Below are 26,648 nucleotides of genomic sequence, written 5' to 3'. Positions count from 1 at the left end.
AGAGCCCTCCTGCCCTCCAGCAGATCCAGACTCACACCCAGCTTGGTTTCATCTGCAAATTTGCTGATGTTGGACTCAATCCCCTCATGCAGATCATCCATGCAGACATTGAAATCCATGCTGGCTGGCTCTGACCCCTCGGCCATCCTGTGGGTGCCCTGTGATGGCACTCAGGGTGATCTGTTCCAGAACCTTGCCGGGCACCGAGGTCAGGCTGACAGGCCTGGAGTTCCCCAGATCCTCCTTCCAGCCCTTCTAGGGAATGGGCTCACACTGGCACCTCCAGGGCTCTGGGACCTCCCTGGTGAGCCAGGACTGATGGTAAATGATGGAGAGCAGCCTGGGGAGCTCATCCATCAGCTCCCTCATCCCCTTAGGATGGATCCCTGTGCCCATCTACCAGCTCAGGAGAGCACTTGTCCTGAGGACAACATGTCCATATATTAAAAATTGAGACACAGTGTTAAGAAGCTTAGACTTTTCCTTATCTTTAGTTACTGCATTCTCCACTGCATCCTAGAAAGGAATTCTCCTTATCCCACCTTTTGCTATTAATTTTTTAAAGAAACATTTTATATTATTTTTCACAGAAGTAGCCAGGTTAAGCTCTAATTGAGATTTCACCTCTCAGCTTTTTTTTCTGCATGACATAACAACATCCTTAAACACTTGCTAAGTTGCCTGACCTTCTGTACAAAGTTAATACACCCTCTTTTTTCCCTTAAGTTCCCACAAAAGCTCCATGGGCAGCCAGGGCAGTCATTTTCCTCACCAGCTCATCTTTGGCCACACTGGGACAGATTCCCCCTTTAGATTACTTTCTGGAAATGTGTCCATCCTTCCTGGACCTCTTTGTTTTTAGGGGCTGTTTCCCATTAAAAAATCAGTACCTGATTCAGTACTGCCCAAATCAGCATCCTAAATAGGCCAAAGTCTGCCCTCCCTAATTCCAGTGTGGAAGTTTTGTTGCTGCCCCTCCTTCTTTCACAGAACATTGAAAACTTGATTATTTCATGGTCACTGTGCCCCAGGCAGCCTCTGACCTCCACATCTGCCACCAGCCTTTCTCTCTTTGTGAGCAGCAGGAGACAGAGCTTTCCTTGGGAGTGGAGTGTTACCAAAAATTCGGTAAAACAGAAAACTCCTTCACACCAACGCAGCATTAAGAAGCAGCATTCTTTATTCAGCCGGGTGCACGGGGGATAGCTCCTCCCAAAGCCGAGCATGCTGAGTGCAGGAAAGTTTCTGTTCATATTCTGTATTTTGCACACATATTCACTGATTGTCCTGGACTAAACACACATCTGATAATCATTTCCCCAAAATCATTAACATATTTCCCCTCCCCTTTTCCCATGCTCTCTTCTGTCCTGGGGGTCTCTCTGGTGGTCCCTGGTGGTCGTGGACCCCAATGTTCCAGTGGGCCTGGCTGAGCTGTCAGGACACTGAGGCTGGTGAACTTCCAGTTCCCCTTCTGACACAATGGGCATTGTGTGGTTTCCATAGGCCTGGGGTTTTGGAGAACAAGCTCCAGGTGTCAGCTCACCTGGTGGAGACAATTTATCATCTGGTAACATGAGGTCACAGAGTGGGTTATGACATCACAGAGTGGGTTATGTGAAATCATCAAGCAGCTTTGAGATAAACTGCCTCTGTGACATCTGAGATCCTGCTGTGACGTCACAGGGCAGAGGTCTGACATTACAGAGCAGGCTATAACATCACAGAGGGGCTGTGTGACATCCCAGGAGGGCTCTGTGAGGTCACTGGGTTGGTCACTCTGCCCCAGCTCCCCCTCACAGTTTCTCCCAACAAGTCCAATGCTGTTCATGCCCAGTGGGGTCCCTGTCCCCCGGTATCCCCCCGGTCCACCTGGAGCCACAGCCCCCACCAAAGGATGTTCCACAGGATCCCCCCCAGAGTCTGACATGGGGAAAAGGGGCCAGGGCTGTGTGACCAGGACATCAAGGACGTGGATTATCCAGGTCCCTGTGGCCTGGGTTGGGTTCCCCAGGGTAGGAGAGATGTCTGGCAGATGGAGCAGGGTTAGGGAAGGGCCTCCAAGGTGGGGCTGGAGCCCTTGGGCTGTGAGCAGAGGCTGAGGGAGCTGGGCTTGTCCAGTCCCGAGCAGGGAAGGCTGAGGGGCTCCTCATCCCAGCCTGGCAGTGCCAGCGAGGAGGGGATGGAGAACACAGAGCCAGGCTCTTCACCGGGGGCCTGGTGGGAGACAGAAGCCAGTGGGTGGAAGGGGCAAGAGGGGAGATCAGCCAGGCCAGGAGGAAATGAAATGAGTCAGGCTGGTTTCAGCATTTCCTCAACACCAATAGCACCCTGACCTCCCTTCTCCATCCACCACTGACATCTTTGCAAATCAGGAATTGTTGGAGATGTTTTGCCCCCACTGCAGGACAATCATCCTGATACAGGAACTTAATTGTGTTTATACCTATCACAGAACCACATTTGTGTAAAATCAATTCTAGTATGGAAATCACTTGTGGATGGTGGACTCATCAGACACTGCTGGGATGTTGCACATTGCTTGGGGAAGAGTGTGATTGTTATTAAATTGTGTCCTGTGCAACCATGGTCTGTTGGCCATGAAGAGAAACTTTCTGTGCCTCTGAGTCTCACCAGTTCCGGACCCCCAAAGGACACAAACCTGATGAGTTGTGGTTCCCACTCCAGTGGTGGCACTTGGACCTCCCTCCATCCCCAGAGCAGAGCTCCCTTGTCCCAGAAAGTCCCTGGCAATGCAGGGATGAAGAAAACAGGACAAGCTGTGGGGATCAGGGGCAGGGCACGGCCAGGGATTTGGGGTGGTTGTGAGCCCAGGGCAGGACCCGGCCCTTGGCCTTGGTGAACCTCATCCAATTGTCCTGGGCCCATGGCTCCAGCCTGTCCAGATCCCTCTGCAGAGCTTCCTGCCCTCCAGCACAGCCACACTCCCACCCAGCTTGGGCTCACCTGGGAACTGCCTGAGGGTGCCCTCGATGGCCTCGTCCAGATCAGCAATCAAGAGATTTCACTGACCCGGCCCCAGTCCTGAGCCCTGGGGACACCCCTGGGTGTGACTCCATTCCTCAGCTGCTCTGAGTGCCAGGGGTTGGATGAGGGAAATGGTGGGGAGGGGTTGGGGACAAAGTGTTATTGATTGCCAAACATGAAGGGTCTTGATTTTCACATCTATTCAGACTGCATTAGGAGGTGCTGGGGATCAATATCAATTGGACATTGCTGATATCAAACTACAAACAGGAAAAACAGGAAAACAAAACAGGACAAAACAGTTCTCTCTGCATAGTTTTCAAAACAGTATATTCACTTGAAATACACTTCTGCAATCTATCTAATTAACCTCAGAAGGATTGAAAACTTCAATTATTCCCAGCGGCATTTCTTGTTTGGGAATTTTAAAAAAATAGTTATGAGCCTTTTTCACTGAGTTCCTGAACTGAAGAGCTCAACAAAGAAGAGGCCTCTGGAGTAGTAAAATTCATCAGCAACCTCCAAGTGGCTGAGGATCCATCCCCATCAGAGCAGCAATGACCAGAAATGGGCACAGCTTTGTGGCTGCCCCAGCTCTGGGATGGGCCCTGGGCCTGGAGCAGGAGCAGCTCTGGAGGGCCCCAAGGCCGGGCTCTTGTGCTGGCCTGGGCAGATGGGATGGCAGCAGGGGCTGCAGAGCTCTCAGCACCTCAGCCCGAGGGGAGCAGGGCACCCAGGGAGCCTCCTTTGGCCTTGGCCAAGCCCCTTCCCCCATGGCTGGGGCTGAGTCCTGGCTGAGCTGCAGCTGCTGCTGTGCCCTGGCCAGGGGCTGAGGCCGTGGGGCCAGTGGCCAGAGCAGCCTGGGCTGAGCAGAGCTGTGGGGCCAGAGCCGGCTGGGCTGTGCTGGGGAGAGGCCCTGGGTGCTGCACAGAGCTCAGGGCAGCTGGCAGAGCTTGCAGGGAGCTGGGCTGGGCTCAGAGAGCCTGGCACAGAAACCATCAGTGTCCATCCCAGCCTGGCTGAGCGTGCAGGGGCCAAGGAGAGCAGCCCAGGGTCTGCAAGTTCTCAGTGTGGGAGCTCAGCTTGTGAGCCCCTGAGCCCTCCCGAGTGCTGGGGCTGCACCTCCAGCTCCAGAGGAGATGTGACAGATGGGAGCAGAGACAAATCATTCCTGCTGGATTCTTTATTGTGTTTGCTGACACAGGTGACCTGGATCCATATGTAGACGAGCTGTTTTGTGCCAGCAAACACTGGTAGAGTGAGAAGAACAATATTTTTTAGCTGAAAAAAGTATTTCATGCATAACACACAGTGAGAAAGAAAAGACACATGTGATCAGACGAGCATCTGAGTTTTTTAGAGGATGAGAGACTCACTGATGTTCCAGCAGTCAAACCTGCTCAAATACTTTCCTCAGGACTTCCTTGAGATGACAGGTGACCACCAGAGGACCAGGCCAACCAGAGGTGTCTGTCCTGCCAGCTTTTGTCTGGGAGAACCCTTGCACATAGGGAATTTTTCAGGAGAAGTATGAGTTTTGGCTGTGGGCACCTGGAAAGACGGATGGTTCTTTTCCATAGGAAAGAAAGCACAGAGCTCCAGTTCTCCAGGGACTGATGAGAGGCAGCCCTCAACATTCCAAGATCAGCTGGACCTGTCAGGTAGCCCCTGGGTGTCGCCCTGATTTCTTAGGATTTTCTAAAGCTTTCTGAATTTACATTCTTGTACAGAGCTTTCTCACGCAACTTTCTGTAAACAACCTCTTGTTTTGCATTCTTTCATAGAGGCGGAGAAATTTGATAGACTGGTAGTTTGTCCAGTGTCGTTGGAGAGGTGGCACGTTCACCTTCCAATCCACTGGCACCTTTTGAGAACTATAAATGATTGGAGTCAGAGGAAATAAATTCGTCTCTTCATGGTGACCAAAGCTGTGGTGCGTCGTTTTTCCTTGTGTCCTCTGGTGACATCTGGTGGCCGCCGGCGTGTACTACAGCTTAGGTCGGGTGAGAGTGAGCTCACCCCCCCTCCTCTTTGGCGTTTTGCCTGCTGTGTTAGTGATGGAAACCTCTATGGGTTTCGGGATGGAATCTCTGATGTTGGATCTCTGGAGGAATGTCCTGGAGAGGAATCGTGTTTCCGTCTCCTGGAGTGATTTTGAAAGGCTGTTTTTGTGGGCAAGGCAGCAGGGGTTCTTTTCTGACTTTAGGGAGGTGATGTCCCGGGAAGTGTGGTCTCAGTTGGGGGTCAGTCTCATGGACGCCCTGTTTGATGATTGCTCTGTGGACGTTGGACCACTGCTGGTGCAATGGAAAATATTAGACGCGGCTTGGCCGGGATCTGAATTTGGTAGCTCTCGGAGCTCTTTGGGGGAACCGTCTGTCTCGGACGTGGACGACGGGGACTTTGAGTTTATGCAGGATGCGGGTGCTTCCCCTTCTCCCCGAGACGATGAGCTGGCAGGTGGTTCCTCCTCTGAGGTGGATCGGGCTCCCAGCCCGCTGGCCTTAAGCGAGCGGTCGGTGGAGCCGGCTCGGCCGCCTCGCCCCGCCCCGCGCCGCAGATGTAGTGAGTCGTGGGAGAAATCGCCCTCTCTTTGTGCCTTCCCGGCGCTCGGGGGCGGAGAGGGGCCTGTGGATCAGTCCTCGCCTCTGATTGCGTCTGATTCGGTGACAACACTTTGTCCAAATTGCGGTGTTTCTACGACCTATCCCTGGGGGCAGCGAGAGGGGGTTCGCCCGTTTCGATCTCGGGCTCGTCTTCTGGGGGAAGGTCGTCTCCCGTTCCCGAGCCCGCGCAGCCTGCTGGGCGTGCGGCGGCAGTGGGAGCCGCCGGAGCCGGGGCGCTGGCCGCTGTTCCGTCGGGCCCCGGCCCAGCAGGCGGGCAGCCCGCCCCGCTCCGCCCGGCGGGGGCGGTGCGGGTGCGACGCTCCTTGGGCTGTGCCGGGCTCCCTCGTGTCGGCCCGCGGTGCCGCGGCTCCGCACACCGCGTCTCTCTCTGTGCCCCATCCTTCCCCTGCGCCGGGGGCGGGGGGCGCCGCGCCGGGTCTGCGTTCCGCGCCGCAGCCTGTGTCCGCCGCGGTGCCCTCTGCCAGCGCTGCGGCGGGCGGCACCGCCGAGCTGTCGGCTGCTTCGGCTCCGCCTTCCCCGCCTGCCGCGGGGGCTGAGGTTGCGGTACAGCGGGGCGCGGGGGTGTTTACCTTTAGCGCGACTGCTGACGCGGCCGGCGGGAGACCGGTGGGTTCCCGTGGCCGCGGATCCTCTCCATCGGCCCTGTGGACCCTTCCCCCCTGCCAGGTGACCGTGCGTCCCAGGGACCGCGGGCGGTTTTGGCAGGAGGTCCTAGATAAGGCTGAGGAGATGTGCGACTCTGCCTCCTCGCAGCGCCTGCAGGATCGCGGAGGAGGCTCCTCTGGCTCTGCTGATGCTGCGGGGAGCGTGGTGTCAAGTGATGTTGCACTGCCCCGCAGTCAGGCGGCTGCCGTTGTCCCTGTGGAGCCCATGGGACGGGACGGGACGCGGCGGGTGATGCGACCTTGACAAGGGGTCCCCAGGCTTTCCCTGTGCTTAGGGGTGTTACTCACAACACACATCAACCTTTACCATTTAAGACACTGAAGGAAGTCCGTGATACCGTTGCCCAGCATGGTGTTGGTTCTGCTGAAGTTATGCAGACGCTTCGCATGCTTGTTGCTGAGATGCTGACACCTTCCGACATCCGTTCTGTGGCACATGCTCTTTTTGACCCTGTGCAGTTTGACGTTTTTGAGGACAAGTGGGCTCGTTTGGTAGCCAGCGCAGTGCAAAAGAATGCTACGTGGGGGCCACAGGATCCCAGGAGTGCGGTTGGCACTGATATGTTGCTGGGCACAGGCAATTATGTTGATCCTCAGGGGCAAGCTGGATATGATCCCCTTGTGCTTGACCAGTGCCAGACACTAGGCTTGGCAGCACTGGTTCAGACCCTGGAAATGGCTGCTCCTCTGCAGCCGTTTGCAACCATTGTCCAAGGGGTAGATGAGCCTTTCATGAAATTTGCAGGGAGACTGACTGCCTCTGTGGAGAGGCAGTTAGCAGATCCTGAGGCGAGGAGAATTGTGCTTGCGAACCTGGCCAGGAGCAACTGTAACGCAGACTGTAGGAGAGTCATAGGGGCTCTTCCTGGTACGGCTACTGTCTCGCAGATGGTAGAGGCCTGTGCAGACCTCAGCCCCTTGGTTCAAAAGACAGCTGCCTGGACTACCGTTCCGCAGCCGGTCTGGGCGGTGCCACAGGGCTGGCAACAACAGCGGGGGACTGCTCGGGCCAGCACCAAACAGGGAAAGAAAGTGCAGAAGGGAAAATTTCCCATGTTCTTGTGTGGCTGGTGTGGAAGGCCTGACCACATGTCATACGCCTGTAAGGCAACTGTTCATGTTAATGGCCAGGCGCTGCCGGGCCCGGGAAACAGGAAGTGGAGCGCGAAGGGGGAACGCGCCCAGACACAAGTTCCTCTCCAGACCCCGGAGCCCATGGAGGTTTGCTCAGCCAGCTTGCAGCCAGCACCCGTGGATCAGCAGATGTGGATGTCTGCACAGCAGCGACAGTTGTGTTAGAATATAGTCAAATACACAAGGTTCCTCTGGATGCTTTGGGTCCTTTGGGTGAAGGCATGAGTGCTTTCCTTATGGGAAGGTCTAGTGCCACCCTTCAGGGCATCATTGTGCACCTGGGTCTCATTGATGCAGACTTCACGGGGCAGATTTGTGCAATGGTTTCCACACCCCCCCCCCCCAGTCACGATCCCGAAAGGGACACGGCTTGTTCAACTTGTACCTTTTAAGTCTTCTGTTCGCAGGACAGCTGGCCGGTCGCGTGGAGTCAGCAGTTTTGGGTCCACTGGGCCGCCTCAAATTCACTGGACTGCTGTCCTGACCAAAGACCGTCCCGAGATGTCATGTACTCTGTCCATCCCCGGTGCGACGCCATCGGAGATCCACCTCCACGGGCTTCTCGACAGCGGCTCTGACGTCACGGTTCTCTCCCTTGCCACCTGGCCTCCGGACTGGCCTCTGAGTCCCGTGGAGACATCCATCGCAGGACTGGGGGGGACGGCACGATGTTACGTGAGCCAGCGGTCTGTGCTGATCACAAACCCAGAGGGACAGACGGCCTGGGTTAGGCCACATGTTACTTCTACTCCTGCTAACCTCTGGGGAAGGGATGTTCTGTCTGCATGGGGGGTGCACATCGGGACGGGTTTTTGATGGGGGCCACTGCGACGAAGGGCACAGAGTGTCCCACGCCTCCTATACGGTGGCTGGTGGACACACCTGTTTGGGAGAACCAGTGGCCCCTCCCTCACGATAAATTGAGCGCCCTTCGGGATTTGGTGCAGGAGCAGTTGGACCAGGGTCATCTGGAGCCTTCTACCAGTCCCTGGAACACTCCTGTTTTCTGCATCAAGAAGAAATCTGGGAAATGGAGGTTGTTACAAGACCTCCGAAAGGTCAATGCCGTGATGGAAAGTATGGGAACCTTGCAGGCAGGCATGCCATCGCCTACCATGCTTCCTGCAGATTGGCCAGTCTTCATCGTGGATTTGAAGGATTGTTTCTTTACAATTCCTTTGCATCCCGATGACAGACCAAAATTTGCCTTTTCAGTGCCAGCAATCGACAATGCTGAGCCCGCACAGCGATATCAATGGAGAGTGTTGCCCCAGGGGATGCGTAATTCCCCTGCCATATGTCAGTGGTATGTGGCTCGTGCCTTGTCTGGAGTTCGCAAGCAGTTTCCTGGTGCACGTCTGTATCATTATATGGACGATATTTTGGTGGCTGCTTCTACCCAGGATGAGCTGCTGAGGATTCAGCCTCGGTTGCTCGATGCTTTGCATGAGCATGGACTGCAGGTGGCTCCAGAAAAGGTTCAGCGACAACCTCCTTGGAAGTATTTGGGGGTCAAAATTCTGGAACGGACAATCCAACACCAGGAGGTGCAATTTGTGCATTCGGTGAAGACACTGAATGATGCCCAGAAGCTGATGGGTGTCATCACTTGGTTACGTCCGTACCTGGGACTAACCGACGCACAGCTGTCTCCTCTGTATGATTTGTTGAAAGGAGACTCTGATCTAAAGTCGCCTCGCACGTTGACCCCTGAGGTACGTCAGGTGCTGGAGGAGGTTCAGCGGGCTGTTTCTGCCCGCCAAGTTTATCGCATTGATTTCTCCATTGATGTCACTGTATTCGTTACCATTCCAGATTCGCATCCCACAGGTATCATTGGCCAGTGGAGTGACAAATGGTCTGATCCTTTGCACATCTTGGAATGGGTTTTCCTGCCCCATCGGCCGCAGAAGACGGCAACTGAATTGGCTGAGTTGCTTGCTCGCTTAATAATCAAATGCCGGCAACGGTGTTTGCAATTGATGGGCACGGATCCCGCAAAGATCATACTCCCGGTATCCCGGGAGGATTTTGACTGGAGCCTTGCACATAGCGTATCCCTGCAATGTGCTCTGGAAAACTTTTCAGGGCAGATCAATTATCATCTGCCCAGCCACAAGCTACTGCAGGTGGCGAAATCCACCCAAATTTCTTTGCGGCCCAAAAATAGTCAGGAACCCGTGCAAGGGCCCACCGTCTTTACTGATGGCTCGGGGAAGACTGGAACGGCCATTGCTACCTGGCAGGATGGATCTGAATAGCAGGTTCTGGAAGGGCATCAGGATGGATCAGCCCAATTGGTTGAATTAAGGACTGCTGTTATGGCATTTGAGAGATTTTCCCAGGAACCTTTCAATTTGGTCACGGATTCCGCCTATGTGGCTGACATTGCACAGCGATTGGGTCATTCAGTGTTGAAGGAGGTCAGTAATCCTGCCTTGTTTCATTTACTGAAGACATTGTGGTGTGCCATTCAGGCCCGGATTCATCCATTTTATGTTTTGCATGTAAGGAGTCACACCAACTTGCCAGGATTTGTGGCAGAAGGTAACGCGAGGGCTGACAGGTTGGCTAACCCGGCGTGGGTAGCACCTCAGCCTGATACACTAGCGCAGGCCAAGGCATCACATGGGTTTTTCCATCAGAACGCACATACCTTGCAGAAGCAGTTTCAGCTGACGCCAACGGAGGCTCGGGACATTGTCGAGTCCTGTGACGACTGCCATGCGCTTGCTCCGCCTTTACCAGCAGGGGTAAACCCCAGAGGCCTTAGGGCTTTGGAGCTTTGGCAGACTGATGTCACCCAGATTGCCGAGTTTGGCCGGCTTAAGTATTTGCGTGTCACAGTGGACACGTTCTCTTCTGCAATGTGGGCTTCTGCTCACACTGGAGAGAAGGCCCGCGATGTCATTGCCCACTGGCGGCAGGCTTTTGCCGTCCTGGGGGTACCTTCTGCTGTGAAAACCGACAATGGTCCTGCTTGCGCATCGCAAAAGGTGCGGCAGTTCCTGCAGTTGTGGGGTGTGTCACACAAGTTTGGTATCCCTCATTCTCTGACTGGTCAAGCTACTGTAGAACGCGCTCATGGTACCCTGAAGCGGGTTCTTCAAAAACAGAAAAGGGGAATGCAGGGTGAAACCCCGCACAGTCGGTTGGAAAAAGCATTGTACACCATCAATCATCTTACGGTGCAACAGAACTCAAATAACCCTGTCATTTTGAACCATCATTTCTCGTTGCAGGCTGCGGACGAGGCACATCAGCCTCGAGCAAAGGTTCGAGTGCGGAATTTAGTCACCAAACAGTGGGAAGGTCCTTATGACCTTATCGCTTCGGGGCGTGGGTATGCTTGTGTGTCCACAGATACTGGGGCACGCTGGGTACCTTCGAAGTGTGTTCGCCCTGACCTGCGACCGCAGAGACAGAATCCGGCCGACGGGCAACATGGAAACCGTGACCAACCTGAAAGGCATCAAGTGGGTGAATCGCTGAGTGATGACTAGGATGCAGACAATGCGAGTGATCACTCTGATGATTCCTCCAGGAATGGACACTGAACACTGTTCATTTTTCTTTTTCCTTTTTCTTTTTTTTAAACTGAGAAGGGTGAGATGTTGCCCTGATTTCTTAGGATTTTATAAAGCCTTCTGAATTTGCATTCTTGTAGAGAACTTTCTCACGCAACTTTTTGTAAACAACCTATTGTTTTGCATTCTTTCATAGAGGCGGAGAAATTTGATAGACTGGTAGTTTGTCCAGTGTCGTTGGAGAGGTGGCACGTTCACCTTCCAATCCACTGGCACCTTTTGAGAACTATAAATGATTGGAGTCAGAAAAAAATAAATTAGTCTCTTCATGGTGACCAAAGCTGTGGTGCGTCATTTTTCCTTGTGTCCTCTGGTGACAGTAATTTGTATTAAATGTAGCCACAGGGTAAAGGCACTCAAAGCTGGGTACAGGATATGAGGTGTGGCCTCTCCAGTGCCCAGCAGAGAGGGACAATCAGAGCCCGGTCCTGCTGCCCACACTGTGGCTGGCACAGACAACCAGGATGCCCCTGGCATATTCCTGACCAGAATCCCTCCCTCTCCACCCTGCCCCCAATCCCTGCAAAAAAGAATGGACATTTTCCTTGGCCCTACTTTGTTATTTATCTTTTTAATAAACACACTTTTTATAGTCTTCCACAGTAGCCATCAGATTAAGTCCAAATGGAGCTTTTGCATTCCTGATGATCTTTCTCCAGGAAATTGGGGCCGAGTGCTGGGACCCAGGGTGGGCTGGGTGGGAAAAGCACTTTGGCACTTTTGCACAGAGCTTCCTTGGGGATGTTTAGGGGAAGAACAAAGGTGGGACAAGAGAGAGCTGCAGATCATTGAGAGAGGAACAAGGGTAGGCAAAGTCAAGGGGCAAAGGCATTAAGAAGGCCTTTGTGTCCAGGGGCATCTGCATGGAAACCACCAGGCCTCTGGCAGAAAGGCGGCCATGCCCACCAGGCCTTTGTGACCCGCGGTGACATCGTGCCCAGAGCCATTGTGACACATGTGCATGTCATGACCCTGCTGCCCCACCACCCATGCCAACAGCAAGGCAGCCTGGTCAGGGAGAGCGGGCTGAGGAAGGATGACAGCGTTGCCTTTTGATCTGCACAGATGTTGACTTCAGGTGTGGGCTGCTTTCACAGCATCACAGAATGACTGGGTTGGAAGAGACCTTCAAGATCATCAAGTCTAACCCATGCCCTAAACACCTTAACTGACCCATGGCACCAAGTGCCATATCCAGTCTTTTTGTGAACATTCCCAGGGATGATGACTCCACCACCTCCCCAGGCAGGCCATTCCAATATTTTATCACTCTTTCTGTGAAAAACTTCCTCCTAGTATCCAACCTATATTTCCCCTGACACAGCTTGAGACTGTGTCCTCATGTTCTGACATTTGCTGCCTGGAGAAAGAGACCAACCCCACCTGACTACAACCACCTTTCAGGAAGTTGTAGAGAGCGATAAGGTCACCTCTGAGTCTCCTTTTCTCCAGGCTAAGCAATCCCAGCTCCCTCAGTTGTTCCTCACAGGATTTGTGTTCCAAGCCCCACACCAGCCTTGTCGCTCTTCTCAAGCATCTCAATGTCCTTCCCAAACACAGGGGCCAGAACTGGACAGAGCACTGATGGTACGGTGCCACTACAGGGGAAGAATGCCAAGTACACCAGTGCGGAGTAGAGGGGAAGAATCACTGCCCTGCTCCTGCTGGTCGCACCATTCCTCATCCAAGCCAGGAGCCATTGGACTTCTTGGCCACCAGGGCACACTGCTGGCTCATGTTCAGCCGACTGTAGACCAGTGCCCCCAGGTCCCTTTCTGCCTGGGCACTGTCCAGCCACGCCATCCCCAGCCTAGAGCAGTGCAGGGGGTTATTGTGGCCAAAATGCAGGACTGGGCACTTGGATTTATTAAATTTAAACTTATTGAACTCTTCCATCTATCCAGCGGTTCCAGGTGTCCCTGCAGAGCCCTCATACCTTCCAACAGATGGACACACGCTCCCAGCTTAGTGTCATCTGCAGATTTACTAATGAAAGCCTCAATCCCCTCATCCATGTGGTCAATAAAAACATTGAACAGAGCTGGCCCAGCACAGAGCCCTGAGGGACAGCACTGGTGACTGTCCCCAGCTGGATGCAGCACCGCTCACCACCACTCTCTGGGCCGGCCATCCAGCCAGTTCTGAACCCAGCACAGAGTGCACAGAGCTTTTCCAGGAGTGTGCTGTGGGAGACAGCATCAAAGGCCTTGCTGGAGTCCAAAAAGACACATCCACAGCCTTTCCTGCATCCACCAGGAGGGTCACCTGGTCATAGAAGGAGACCAGCTTGGTCAAACACAACTTAGCCCTCCTAAACCCCTGCTGGCTGGGTCTGACACCCTGGCCATCCTGGAAGTGCTGTGTGATGGCACTCAGTGTGAACTTTCCCATGACCTTACCGGGTACTGAGGTCAGGCTGACTGGCCTGTAATTACCAGGATCCTCCTTCCCACCCTTGCTGTGAATGGGTGTCACACTGGGCAGCTTCCAGTCATCTGGGACCTCACCAGTGAGCCAGGACTGCTGGTAAATGATGGAGAGCGGCTTGGCAAGCTCATCTGCCAGCTCCCTCATCACCCTGGGGTGGATCCCATCTGGTCCCATGGATTTATGAACATCCAAGCAGCTCAGCAGTTCTCTGACTGCCTCCTCTTGGATAATGGGTGCACCATTGTTCTCCCTGGCACCATCAACCAGCCCAGGAGGACAGTTGTCCTGAAGGCAAATTGTCTTCTCACTAAAAACTGAGACAAAAAAAGGCATGAAGCACCTCTGCCTTCTCCTCATCTGCAGTTATTAAATTCCCTTCCACATCTAATCAAGAACAAAGATTGGTCTTACCCTTCCTTTTACCATTGATATATTTGTAAAAACATTTTTTATTTTCCTTTAAAGAAGTTGCCATTTGAAGTTCAAACTTATCTTTGGCTTCCCTAATTTCTTTCCTACATGCCCTAGCAACCCTCTTAAATACTTCCTGAGAGACCTGACCCTCTTTCCAAAGACGATACATCCTCTTTTTATTCCTAGGTTCCTTCAAAACCTCCTTGCCAATCCAGGCTGGGCATTTGCCTCGTCGACTCATCCTTGGGCACACAGGGACAGTTTGATCCTGTGCCCTCAAGATCTCTGAAGCACACCCCTTTTCCTGAACTCCTTTGTTTTTAAGGGCTGCTTCCCAAGGAACTCTCTGAATAAGTCTCCTAAGTAGGCCAAAGTCTGCCCTCCGAAGTCCCATGTAAAAGTCTTAATAGTGTTCCTCCTGACTTCACCAAATATTGAGGATTCTATAATTTCATGATCACTGTGCCCCAAGTGACCTCCAACCACCACATCTCCCACCAGCCCATCTCGATTTACAAACAACAGATCTAACATAGTCCCTCTCCTGGTGGGCTCACTCACCAGTTGCGAGAAAAAATTGTCCTCCGTGCACTCTAAATATTTCCTGGACTGCCTCTTTTCAGCTGTATTGAGTTCCCAGCAGATGTCCAGCAGATTGAAATCACCTCCAAGAACAAGGGCTGATGATCCTGAAACATTCTCTAGCTGCTTATAGAGAGAGTTTTCCACCTCTTCTTCCTGGTTGGGTAGCTGATAACAGACTCCCAGTAGGATGTCAGCCTTGTTGGCCTTCCCCCTAAGTCTCACCCATAGACATTCAATTCCATCTTCCTAAGTTTCAATACTTATGGTGTCAAAAGCCTCACTAATGTAAAGGGCCACCCCTCCACCTCTTCTCCCTTTCCTGTCGCTCCTGAAGAGCTTGCAGCCATCCAGTGCAGCGCTCCAGCCATGTGAGTCATCCCACCCTGTTTCTGTGATGGCAATTACATCACAGCTCTGCTGCTGCACCGTGGCCTCCAGCTCTTCTTGTTTGTTACCCATGCTGTGTGCATTGGTGTACATGCACCTCAGCTGGGCTGCTGATTTCACCCCTAACTCAGGCTTACCACCCACGACCCTGCTTCCAGATAACCCAGCTGCATCTCCCTTCCCCTTCAGACCTAGTTTAAAGCCCTCTCAACAAGTTCGGACAGTTCATGAGCTAAAATTCTTCTGCCCTTCACAGAAAGATGGAACCCGTCTGCTCCAAGCAGGTCAGGTACTGTAAAAGTTTCCCCATGATTAAAGAATACCAAATTTTGATGATGACACCAACCCTCGAGCCACTCATTGATAATGTGAGCTCTCCTATTGCTTTCAGCCTTTTTCTCAGACTCCAGAGGGACTGAGGAAAAGACTGTCTGTGCCCCTGTCCTATTAACCACCTGACCCCATGCCCTAAAGTCCCTTTTAATTGCCCAGACACTCCTCTTTTCAATCTCATCCCTGCCAGCCTGGGGTATCAGCAGTGGGTAATAATCAGAGGGCTGAATCAGCCCAGGCAGTGTGTCAATGATATCCCCTACCCGGGCCCCAGGACAGCAGCAGACCTCTCTGTGGGGTGGGTCTGGTCAACATATGGGGCCCTCTGTTCCCCTCAGGAGGGAGTCACCCACCACGATTACCCTTCTTTCCTTTTTGATGTTAGAGGTGGTGATCTGTCTCACAGATGAATTGGGACGCTCCCTGGGCAGAAAATTTTCTTCTAAGTCTTCCTGACTCTCTAGATCCAGGAGCTCATGCCTGTTCTGAAGTGGCACCTGAATAAGGGTTGGGGGCCGAGAGGAGTTTTTATTAATACTTCCCCGAGCAGGGACCCATTTCCAGTCCCCTTTATCCACCAAGCGTTCCTCTGTTGCCTGACAGTGGGAGGCATGGGAGTCCTCTGACCCTTGGTGGGCCTCCCGTAAGGATGGAAGGGCTGAACTCCACCAATCTCTTTCCCTTTCACTTTCCCTGATACTCCTTAGTCTTTCAACTTCCTCTCTAAGCTCGGCCACCAGTGTGAGGAGATCATTGACCTGTTCACACCGCAGGCAGATTTCCTCTGCAATGCCCCTGAAACCACTGCTAAGCTCAAACAGTCCACACAAGAATGAGTCTGTACAGACACATCCTGCCTGGAGGGTTCCATTTGGTTACACAGATTTGCACTAACTAGCGTTTTTGGTTGTGTGAAGACCATTACTAACAGAAACCCTGAAACCAAACAACAAAAACACCGAAAGCAACACACAGCAAACCTTTCCAACAGGGGCCACCTGGAAACCTGCAACCCTGCCTGCGCAAACTGCCATGCAAACTGCTACACAAACTGCCATGCCACGCCCTCAAAGCCGTGCCATGCCCCTGCTTGCCTGCTCCGGGTCACCGCACTCCCCAGAGGCCTCTTTTAAGGCTCCTGCTTCACACCGCAGACGAGAAAACCCCCGCCATGCACCTGCACGGACGAACGCGCACAACACAACCCACCTGCTAAGCGGCATTATGGGGGTGCATCCCCACACTGCCCCAGGGAGGGTGGTTTAGGAGCTTAGAAATGCTCCTTGGGCATCAGCATTGCAGGTAAATGAAGGCAAACCCATTCTCTCTTCACATGGCAAAGAGGAAAACAGTTCCCTGGCTACCTGCAACATGGAGCAGAGAAAGATAACCCCAGATGAATGACCTTGTTTCCCCACCTCCACAAGAACCACCGGGACTCCAGCGCAGAGAAGCGCAAGGTGACCAAGGACGGATGGGACACTGCTGGAGCCAAGAGTCGTGTGCTGTCCTCTGTTTGATCTCTTCCCCACCCCACTCCTGATCTTTCCCACACCCATGCACCCCCACTCTTTCCTTCCCCACCCCATCCTCCATTTCCCTCTCTTTCCTTCTCACTCTCCTGTCTCCTATCCCTTTCTATCTGTCTACTGCACATTTATTGTTAAATAAATTCCCTGTTATTGACTTTTGCAGACGATCTCCTGGACTGCTGATCGTTCTCAAAGGAGAACCCAAAATACACATACACACAGCTTGGCCCACGCGCTGAAGACCCTCACTTCTTTATTTATGCCAATTGAATAACAAAAATCATAATAAATGTAACTTTAGTTCAATTCTGCGCCATGCACCACATGTCTTCCACAGATGCGGTTGCAATCTGCTGTAATAGCAATTAAAAGGGAAGGTGATAACGGCACTTTGACCACTGATAAACTAAAGGCAATTTGGGATTATGACAGTCTCTTTCAAAGGGTTTCCAATCTTGGTGACATCTTGTTAATGACACTTATTATCCCATTGAGGGTAAAGCCACAAAGCCACAGCTTTTCTTTTAACAATACTCTATGCCTTATACCCAGTTATAGTGCTGATTAAATCCCAATGGAACTGTCCTCTGTCTGTTAGAACATACAAGTGTGAGCCCCAAATGGGAGCCCATGGCCAACTGTGGATGCTGATGCCTGACTGGACAGGAACAGCAAGGATTTATTTGTGAAAATAATACTATTGACAACTAAGACATTTGCCTTGACCTCTAAGAAAATGTCAATATTATGTTGAAACCCCAGCAACTGTACTTGCATATGTTGGAAATGAATGTATCTGTATGAGAACTCTGTGTGATTCTATGTTTACAGAAAACACCACCTGAGAGACATCTGATCGCTCTAATAGCTATATCTGTAGTTTTAGCAAAATGATGGGCTGCAGCTTTAGCAATTCAGCTCCCTCACAACTCACCAATTGCTACAGTCCAACTGCACACCGTGTCAAGTTTCATTGCCTGTCACTGCTGGAGTGAATCTGGCATTGGCAAGAAACTGTTGCAATGGTCTGAGTCCATGCTGAAATGGACAATAGCACACCAGACAAGGAACCCGCATTATGACCCATCGTCAGGCAGAGAAGATACACCATGTCCTGAAAGAGGGAAGAAAGATAGAGAACATTGCTGGTGGGAAACTGTTTTTGGATTGCTACACAGAGCAACTGGAATTTTGAATTTAATGTTGTAGTTTTGTTTGTTTTGGCTATATTCTGCTTACTGTTTATATTCATCCTGTATATCCTGTCAGAAGATAAACCAAATTATATCCATCCAACATGTAAACCACATACAATGAACTCAGTACATGAAATGTAATATAATTGCAGTATTTCTGAACCATAAATTAGAAAACTTTTCAATTAACTGTACCCTTACCTCTAATCTGCAATACGCCACATATTTTTGACAAAGATGCAAGAGATAACTGAATTACCATTCAAGGAGTTGGTAATTTGTATTAAATGTAGCCACAGGGTAAAGGGACTCAGAGCCGGGCACAGGATATGAGGTGTGGCCTCCCCAGTGCCCAGCAGAGAGGGACAATCAGAGCCCGGTCCTGCTGCCGACACTATTGCTGGCACAGACAACCAGGATGCCCCTGGCATATTCCTGACCAGAATCCCTCCCTCCCCACCCTGCCCCCAGTCCCTGCAATAAAGAATGGACATTTTCTTTGGCCCTACTTTGTTATTAATCTTTTTTTAAAAAACACACTTTTTATAGTCTTTCACAGTAGCCACCAGATTAAGTCAAAATGGAGCTTTTGCCTTCCTGATGTTCTTTCTCCAGGAGGTCGGGGCTGAGGGCTGGGACCCAGGGTGGGCTGGGTGGGAAAAGCACTTTGGCACTTTAGCAAAGGAATTCCTTGGGGATGTTTAGGGGAGGAACAAAGGTGGGACAAGATGTCTCTGGGAGGAAGGGTGGCCATGTCCACCAGGCCTTTGTGACCCACGGTGACATCGTGCTCAGAGGCCATTGTGACGCGGGTGCATGTCCTGACCCTTGGGGCTGCCAGTCCCTGCAGTTGCCACTGCCAGGAGAGCAGCTCTCTGAGGAGGCAGCAGCTTCTCTGGAGGCAGCAGCTCCCCTGGGTGATTGTGGCCAGTGTTCACCAGAGCACTGCCACAATGCTGAAGGAGGAGGAGGAGAATGCCCACGGCCAGCCCCGTGAGGGGCAGCCACTCAGATCCATGCAGCAAAAGGTGAGGGACAGGGATGGAGGTAGAGCTTCCAGAGGGACAGCCCTGGGGCAGAGACAGCCAGGCCGGGCACCAGGCCATGCTCTGTGGAGGGAACAGTGCTGGGATGGGCCAGGCACAGCAATGCCCCAGAGGCAGCGAGCCCAGCTGGGAACCTGGCCCAGCCTGGCTGCTGTGGCCAGCACCTGCCCTGGGGCCAGGCCTGGGCATGCTGGCACATGGGGGACACTGTGCCCACACAGCCACCTCCATCCCGTGCCTCCTCCTGCTTCCCACAGGTGACCCACAGGCAGCCACAGGCGGCACCTCAGGTCACCTGGACGAACAACACGCCTCACAGCAGTGTCACAGGGCCACAGAGACTGTCCGTGTTGGACTTGCTGTCTCTCCGTGGCCCTCAGCTGCCACTGGTACCTCCCTGCCAGCTCAGCCCTGAAATGCAAAGAGCAGCCTCTGCGAGGGTCAAGCTGCCCCATCTGCCAGCACCAGCAGCAGGAGCAGCCCCTGGGTTTTCTCCCGGAGGCACAGCACGTGCTGTGGGCCCCGTGGCCAGAGGCCAGCCAGAGAGGGTACCACCTTCACCAAGGGGCACTCTGGCTGCTGGTGGGGCCTGGGAAATGCCTTCCCTGGCAAGGAGAACAGAAGGGCTCTGGTGTGGCTCAGCAGCAAGGCAGGGCCATCATCTGCCACCGGTGCAACCCGCACACAGCCTGCAGATCCGCACTGGGACCCAGCCGGCTTGGAAGCACCTGGGGTGCTCTGAGATAGAGGAGCTCGTCAAGGTGCAGGAAGGGCATGGGGGCAACACCTGCAGTGAGCTGTTGAGAGGCCTGGGCCCATACCTGCGTGAGAACAGGTCCGTCAGGTCCACCTTGAGAACCCCCAAGTGGTTAAGTGCCCGCCAAGAGGCAGAGGGAATTCGTCAGCCAGCCGAGGAAACTGCGCGGCTCAAGCGGCTGTGCCCAGAGGATGAGGAGGCTTTGATGCAGCGTCTGCGGAAAAAGAGGGAGGAGCTGGAGGAGGTGGAAGGCAAAGTCCATGAAGAGATGTTTAGAGCCATCTTCTCCTCCTTGGATGATGCAGAAAGCCACATGAGGTCCAAGTGCATCCTCAAGGATGCATCAAGCCTCACCCTGGAGCCAGCTGCAGGCCCCTGGGTCCCACTCAGCACTTGCAGTGTGATTGATGATGCCACAGGAGAGACACAAACGTCCTCAGAACTTGTGTCTCTTGACCAGTTGCTGGCTGAGCTGTGCCCTGTCTGGGACAACTCGCTGTCATGCGATGCTCTCCTCAAGGACTCCACAGGAGAGACAGGAAACAACTCAGGGATTGCACATCCTGACCTGTTGGCAGGCCTGTGCCCTGTCTCTGGTGACTCGCCATCCTGCGCCTTTCTAGACGAGCTCCTGGAAATGTGGGAGGAAAAAGAGCTCCAAGACAGAGCAGTGGCAGGAGGGAGTGACAGCGAGCCAGAGAGCCCGTTGTCTCTCCCGCTGCAAGAGGAGGAGGCAGAACCACCAGCTTCTCCCATGGACAGCGATCCCTGCATCGAGCTGCACAGCGAGCCCCTCCCCACGGCCTCACTCGAAGACCCAAATATGTCTGTGGGTTGTGCCTTGCCTGCTGGCCCTGCGGACGAGGCCGAAGAAGGCGGCATGGAGGCTGACCGTGCCCAGCCTGCCCCTCCCCAGGAAAAGCCCTGCAGGGATGAGCTGCTGCAAGAGCTTTCCCGGTGCCTGCCCAGCCCCTGGCAGCGCAGCGTTCCTGCCTGCCCCGCTGGCAGCGCAGCTGTCCCGCAGCCCCCAGCTCCCGGGGAGACAGCCCGGCGGGCTCTGCACCGCCTTTTCTCCTTCAGCTGCCTAAGGGGGCAACTGGAGGAGTGAGCCCGGGGCCAGCACCAGGACGATGCCCAGAGATGCCGGATCACCCTGAGGACGCCCAGCTCCCAGGGGCAGCGGCAGCTCCCAGAGCTAACACCAGCAGGGAGAGAAAAACCCGGGGTACACAGCGATGGATGGGCGGGTGGCACCCAAGGCAGGGTGACAAGGAGCAACGTGACACTGCTGGAGACAAGAGTCTGGACCTGTACTTTGTTCAGAGAACTGAATCAGCCCAGGCAGTGTGTCAGTGATATCCCGTACCCGGGCCCCAGAGTGGCAGCAGACCTCTCTGTGGGGTGGGTCTGGTCAACATATGGGGCCCTCTGTTCCCCTCAGGAGGGAGTCACCCACCACGATTACCCTTCTTTTCTTTTTGATGTTAGAGGTGCTGATCTGTCTCACAGATGAATCATAACTGGGAGGCTCACTCGGCAGATAATTTTCTTCTAAACCATCTGGCTGACTCTCCAGATCCAGGGGATCATACCTAATCTGAAATGGCACCTGGCTTGGGAGAGGGGGTTGGGAAGGATTTATATTATTACCTCCTCGAGTAGGTACCCACTCCCACTCCCCTTCATCAGCCAGGTGTCCTTCTATAGCCTGACAGTGGGAGGTGTGGGAGACAGCGGGAACCAAGGAGAGCATTGCTGCCCTGCCAGACCTCATGGAACCAAGGATCCATTGTGACACTGCAGGGCCCTGGGGCACCACGGTGCCATTGTGACACTGCAGGGCCCAAGGATCCAAGGAACTTTGTGACACCAGAGGGACATTGTGACACTGGGAAGCCTCATGGAATCATGGAGACCATAGGGACACTCTGGGGCCTCATGGAACCCTGGTGACACCAAGTTGTCTGGGGGTGTTGATATTCTGGAAAGCATGAGGGATCTGCACAGGGACCTGGACAGGCTGGATCCAGGGGAGGGACCAACAAGGTGAGGTTTAACAAGTCCAAGTGCCAGGTCCTGCAACTCGGCCACAACAACCCCGGCAGAGCTGCAGCTGGGGACAGAGTGGCTGGACAGCAGCCAGGCAGAAAGGGACCTGCAGGGACTGATGGACAGCAGGCTGGACATGAGCCAGCAGTGTGCCCAGGTGGCCAAGAAGGCCAATGGCTCCTGGCCTGGATCAGGAATGGTGTGGCCAGCAGGAGCAGGGCAGGGATTCTTCCCCTGTGCTGGGCACTGGTTGGGCAGAACCTCGAGTGCTGCATCCAGTTCTTGGCCCCCCAATTTAGGAAGGACATGGAGGGGCTGGAGCGTGTCCAGAGAAGGGCAACAAGGCTGGTGAGGGGTCTGGAGCACAAGTCCTGTGAGGAGCGGCTGAGGGAGCTGGGGTTGCTTATCCTGGAGAAGGGGAGGCTCAGGGGACACAAGGCGGTGTCCGGGCACAGGTTGGACTTGATGATCTCCAAGGTCTTTTCCAGACTTTCTGATTCTGTGGTTCGGTGAAACCACCCTTGGAGCAGTTGCAGGAGGAGCCCTGGGCCTCCTCTTCAGAAGCTCCAGCAGCCCAGGTCCCTCAGCTTCTCCTCACAGCCCCAAAGCCCATCCTGTCAGTCCTGCAGAGCCTCTGCAGCCCCTCCTCACTGCCCAGAACAGGCAGCCCCACAGCCAGACACAGCAGCCCAGATGTGCCCCCCTGGCCTGGGCTGCCTCTGGCAAGGGAGCAGCACGACAGCACCAGGCACTGCAGGAGCCTGCAGACAATTCCTGCAGCACTTGTGGGATGATCCTGCTCCCCAAAGGACGTTCCCATGGTGCCAAGTCAGGAACTGGAATGGGGAGTGGGGCCAGAGAGGAAAGGGCAAACAGGGATGGGCTGTGTGCAGGGGAGGGAACAGGGGTGGGCATTGGGAAGAAATTTGTATCAGGAAGAGTAAAGAAAGCAAAGGTGAAGCCAAGGAAATGCTCAGGGCAGTCTGGGGGTGGCTGCCAGGCAGCCCTGGCTCTGAGCAGCAGCGTCTGCAGTGGACAGGAAACTCCCAGCTGATGGGAACAAACTTTCTGGTTGACTGCAGAGGCCAGGACAAAGCTGAGTGGTTTCCCTGGCATCCCCCAGCCCTTCCTGGCCCCAGGGGCTGATGGCATTTGTGCTCCCTCAGGTTCATGTCCCCACAGCAGCAGCATGGGGGTGCTCCCGCCTGCTGTGTGCAAAGCAAACAGGGGCTCCTGAGCCAGTGCTGCCGTGGCTGTGCCTGCAAGGATGCGGCACCTGTGTGAGCTGGGGGAGAGGCCAGGGCTGCAGAGGGGGGATGTTGTTGGCAGCTCCATGAGGACGCTCTGGGACGCTGCCCTGGGCTGTCCAGCACACTGGGGATGGATCAGCCCCTGCTCTGCTGTTCCTTCCCGTCTCCCCCAGGGCCCTTGCAGAGCACCAGCCATGCTGTTTGCCCCCAGCCTGCCCACGGCCAGCCTGGGGCTGCTCACGGGGGTTTTCTGTGCTGAGCATTGGCCTGGCCGTGTCCTTGAGAGAGCCTGGGCAAGGAGCCTGGAGCCCCCAGGCCCTGCCTGAGGCGTCAGCGCTGCCCCAGCAGTGCCCATGGGCTGTCCCTGCTGCAGCCCCGGCACTGCCACCCCCAGGACTGTGCCCTGCCCCGAGAGCACTCAGGCCCTGCAGCAACACCAGGGCCACCAGGGCAGCGGGGCAGGGCCACGGGAGCAGCACTGGCAACACCAAGTGCTGCTGCTGCTGGGCACAGCTGCTGTGCCAGCACTGATCTGCCCCCAGCTCTGCACACAGACATTGCTGCTGCAGCTCCAGAGAAGGCAACAAAAGGGCATCTCTGCAGAAAACTTTGCTGGGATATTCTTGAATTCATTTAAAGCCACCGAGAGTGCAGCCCCTCATTGACACAGTCTGTGGCCACAGGGAAGGTGGAGTGAAACAAAATGAGAAATGGCACAAACAATGACATTTCCTTGTGGACAATATGGAGTAAGTAAAACAAAGAAAAAGAACCTCCAAAATGAAACCAACAAGAAGTATCAAAGATGATTTTATTACAAGTGATTTGGCAGAATTGGCCAGCAGTTTAATGTCCCTGAAAGCATCCAGTCTATCAGTGTCCACACTGCAGCCTTGAGCTCCTGGTTCCTCAGGCTGTAGATGAGGGGGTTCAGGGCTGGTGGCACCACCGAGTACAGAACTGACACTGACAGATCCAGGGATGGGGAGGACATAGAGGGGGGCTTCAGGTAGGAAAATGCTGCAGTGCTGAGGAACAGAGAGACCACGGCCAGGTGAGGGAGGCAGGTGGAAAAGGCTTTGTGCCGTCCCTGCTCAGAGGGGATCCTCAGCACGGCCCTGAAGATCTGCACATAGGAGAAAACAATGAACAAAAAACAACCAAATGCTAAACAGGCACTAACACCAATGAGCCCAAGTTCCCTGAGGTAGGATTTGGAGCAGGAGAGCTTGAGGATCTGGGGGATTTCACAGAAGAACTGGCCCAGGGCATTGCCATGGCACAGGGGCAGGGAAAATGTATTGGCCGTGTGCAGCAGTGCATTGAGAAAGGCACTGGCCCAGGCAGCTGCTGCCATGTGGGCACAAGCTCTGCTGCCCAGGAGGGTCCCGTAGTGCAGGGGTTTGCAGATGGACACGTAGCGGTCGTAGCACATGATGGTCAGGAGGGAAAGCTCTGCTGAGATGAAGAACAGAAAGACAAAGAGCTGAGCAGCACATCCTGTGTAGGAGATGGTGCTGGTGTCCCAGAGGGAATTGTGCATGGCTTTGGGGACAGTGGTGCAGATGGAGCCCAGGTCGCTGAGGGCCAGGTTGAGCAGGAAGAAGAACATGGGCGTGTGCAGGTGGTGGCCGCAGGCTACGGCGCTGATGATGAGGCCGTTGCCCAGGAGGGCAGCCAGGGAGATGCCCAGCAAGAGGCAGAAGTGCAGGAGCTGCAGCTGCCGCGTGTCTGCCAGTGCCAGCAGGAGGAAGTGGCTGATGGAGCTGCTGTTGGACATTGGCTGTGGCTGCACATGGGGACCTGTTCAGGCAGAAAGGACAGTGAAGAATTAGAGGAGATACCTGTAACCAAAATCAAAGCTATTTCCCATACACCCTACTCTGGAACACACAGACATGGTTTTAGTGTTTACGAGACCTGGGATTTTCTTTATAAGCATCCCCATATCACTGCTTGTATTCTTGGATATCAGAAACCCTCAGCATTTCCACTGCCTCCAGAGAGAACAGAGCAAGTTCTGTGAGGCAAAGTGATGAGAGGAGAGTGAGGGCAGATGGTCTGTCATTCTGACCTCTTCAGAGTTTCTCCAGGCTTTAACCTCTCTCAGGTGGAGGGTTATCACTTTCGCACGCTTCTCCTAAAATATCACCATGTACTGCTGAGACCAGATGGATCCAGCACAGCCCAGCTCCACATTTGTAGCCAAGGACTCACATTGCTCATTTCATCAACCCAACAGCATTTTCAGTGTCACAACACCTCTGCCTTTCCCCATCAATTTTATAACTCAGAGATGCTCTAGGACAGGTTTGCATCCTGGATTGGAGCTCCCAGCTTGGACTGAAATCTCAGGGAGACTTCCAAGTGTCCTTCTGATGGCACTGGATGAAGGGAGATGCAGCTCCTTCCCTGGCTGCACTGACAGCATTGCCCAGAGCTGGGCACTGGGGACAGCTGTGTCACCCTGAGCCAGCTGTGCCCCCTCCCAGAGCCCCCAGTGCCGGGCAGCTGCTCCCAGCCCTGTGCTCTGCAGAGGGAACTGGGCCCGGGGCTGCAGAGCTGCCCCACGGCTCTGCTGCAGCTCTGCCTGCACAGGAGGGGCTGCACGCCTTGGAGCCCCGGCCCTGAGGGCAGAGGCTTGGCTGGGGGGACAGGAGGGAGGGGGCTTGTTCAGAGGGAGGGGCTGCACTGGAGGGGATCCTCTGGACATCTCTAAACTCTCCCTGACACAGCATTTCTGGGTTTTGCTTTCTCTCCTTCCCTGATCTTCTCTCTGCTTCCTGGGGATTTTCCTCCTGCAGGTGTTTCCCTGTGCCTGAGCTCTCCCTGCCAGCACTCACAGAGCCCAAATCTCTGTGCACTCTCCTTGGCCTGACAGAACCCTGCCTGTTTGCAGGGCACTGGCTGGGGGCAGGTTCTGTTTGCAGCTTGGAGAAAGGACAGCTCAGACTGAGCCTGATGGCTCCAGCAGACGTGATGCTGGTGCTGTCCATGGGCAGAGTGGCCGCAGGCACATTAGGGATCTACTGTGAACTGACTGATCACTAAAAGTAACAGTTTGGATGTCTCAGGTGCTTGTCAAAATTCATAATCAATAATTCATAATAATCCTTTATTATTTATCTTTCCATCCCTGCCATTCTCCAGTAGTAGGAAACTGGATACAAAGTCTTTGGAGATTTCCTCATTTTTATCAAAATCCTTGCCTTGGAAATATTCTATGACTGATCAGAACCCCTCAGCATGTCAGAGATTCATGAGCATTTACCCCCCCCCCCCCGTACCAAAAATACTAAAGAGTTGTACTCACAGGGTCTGTGGGCATTGGGATGTTCCAGCTGTAGGAGATCACTCCAGGAGCTGCAGCTGCATTGTCCTGCGGCCAGAGGTTCCTGTGCCAAGGGCTGCCAGTGATTCTGCCCCAGGCACTTCTCAGCACCTTCCCAGCCCTGACTGATGGAAGATCTCTGTGCCTCTGTGCTGTGCCCGGGCTGGCTGCAGGCAGTGCCCCAGCCCTGCTGGGCTGGGAGAAGAGCTGCTCATCCAGAGAAATGTGCTTTTGAAGCTCTCCTTGGTTGCCAGGATCACCCTCTGTGCCAGGAGCCCGGCCCAGCTCAGCAGCACAGACACAGCACAAGGACTTTAATGACCCTCTGGAGCTTTGT

The 26,648-nt window shown here is 54.0% G+C and overlaps 1 protein-coding gene across 1 annotated transcript in view; it reads right to left on the bottom strand.

The window, feature by feature from the left end:
- Window positions 1–26,648, bottom strand: part of LOC137465776 (zinc finger protein 420-like) — a 135,637-nt gene that overhangs the window by 94,954 nt on the left and 14,035 nt on the right. The window contains exon 2 of the mRNA XM_068177798.1: window positions 25,238–25,244. Coding sequence (XP_068033899.1) covers window positions 25,238–25,244 — 7 coding nt within the window. The remainder of the gene's footprint in view (window positions 1–25,237; window positions 25,245–26,648) is intronic.

This window comes from Anomalospiza imberbis, unplaced genomic scaffold, assembly GCF_031753505.1.
Source record: "Anomalospiza imberbis isolate Cuckoo-Finch-1a 21T00152 unplaced genomic scaffold, ASM3175350v1 scaffold_109, whole genome shotgun sequence".
In the NCBI taxonomy this organism is placed as follows: domain Eukaryota; kingdom Metazoa; phylum Chordata; class Aves; order Passeriformes; family Viduidae; genus Anomalospiza; species Anomalospiza imberbis.
This window is presented reverse-complemented; position numbering and strand designations above follow the sequence as displayed.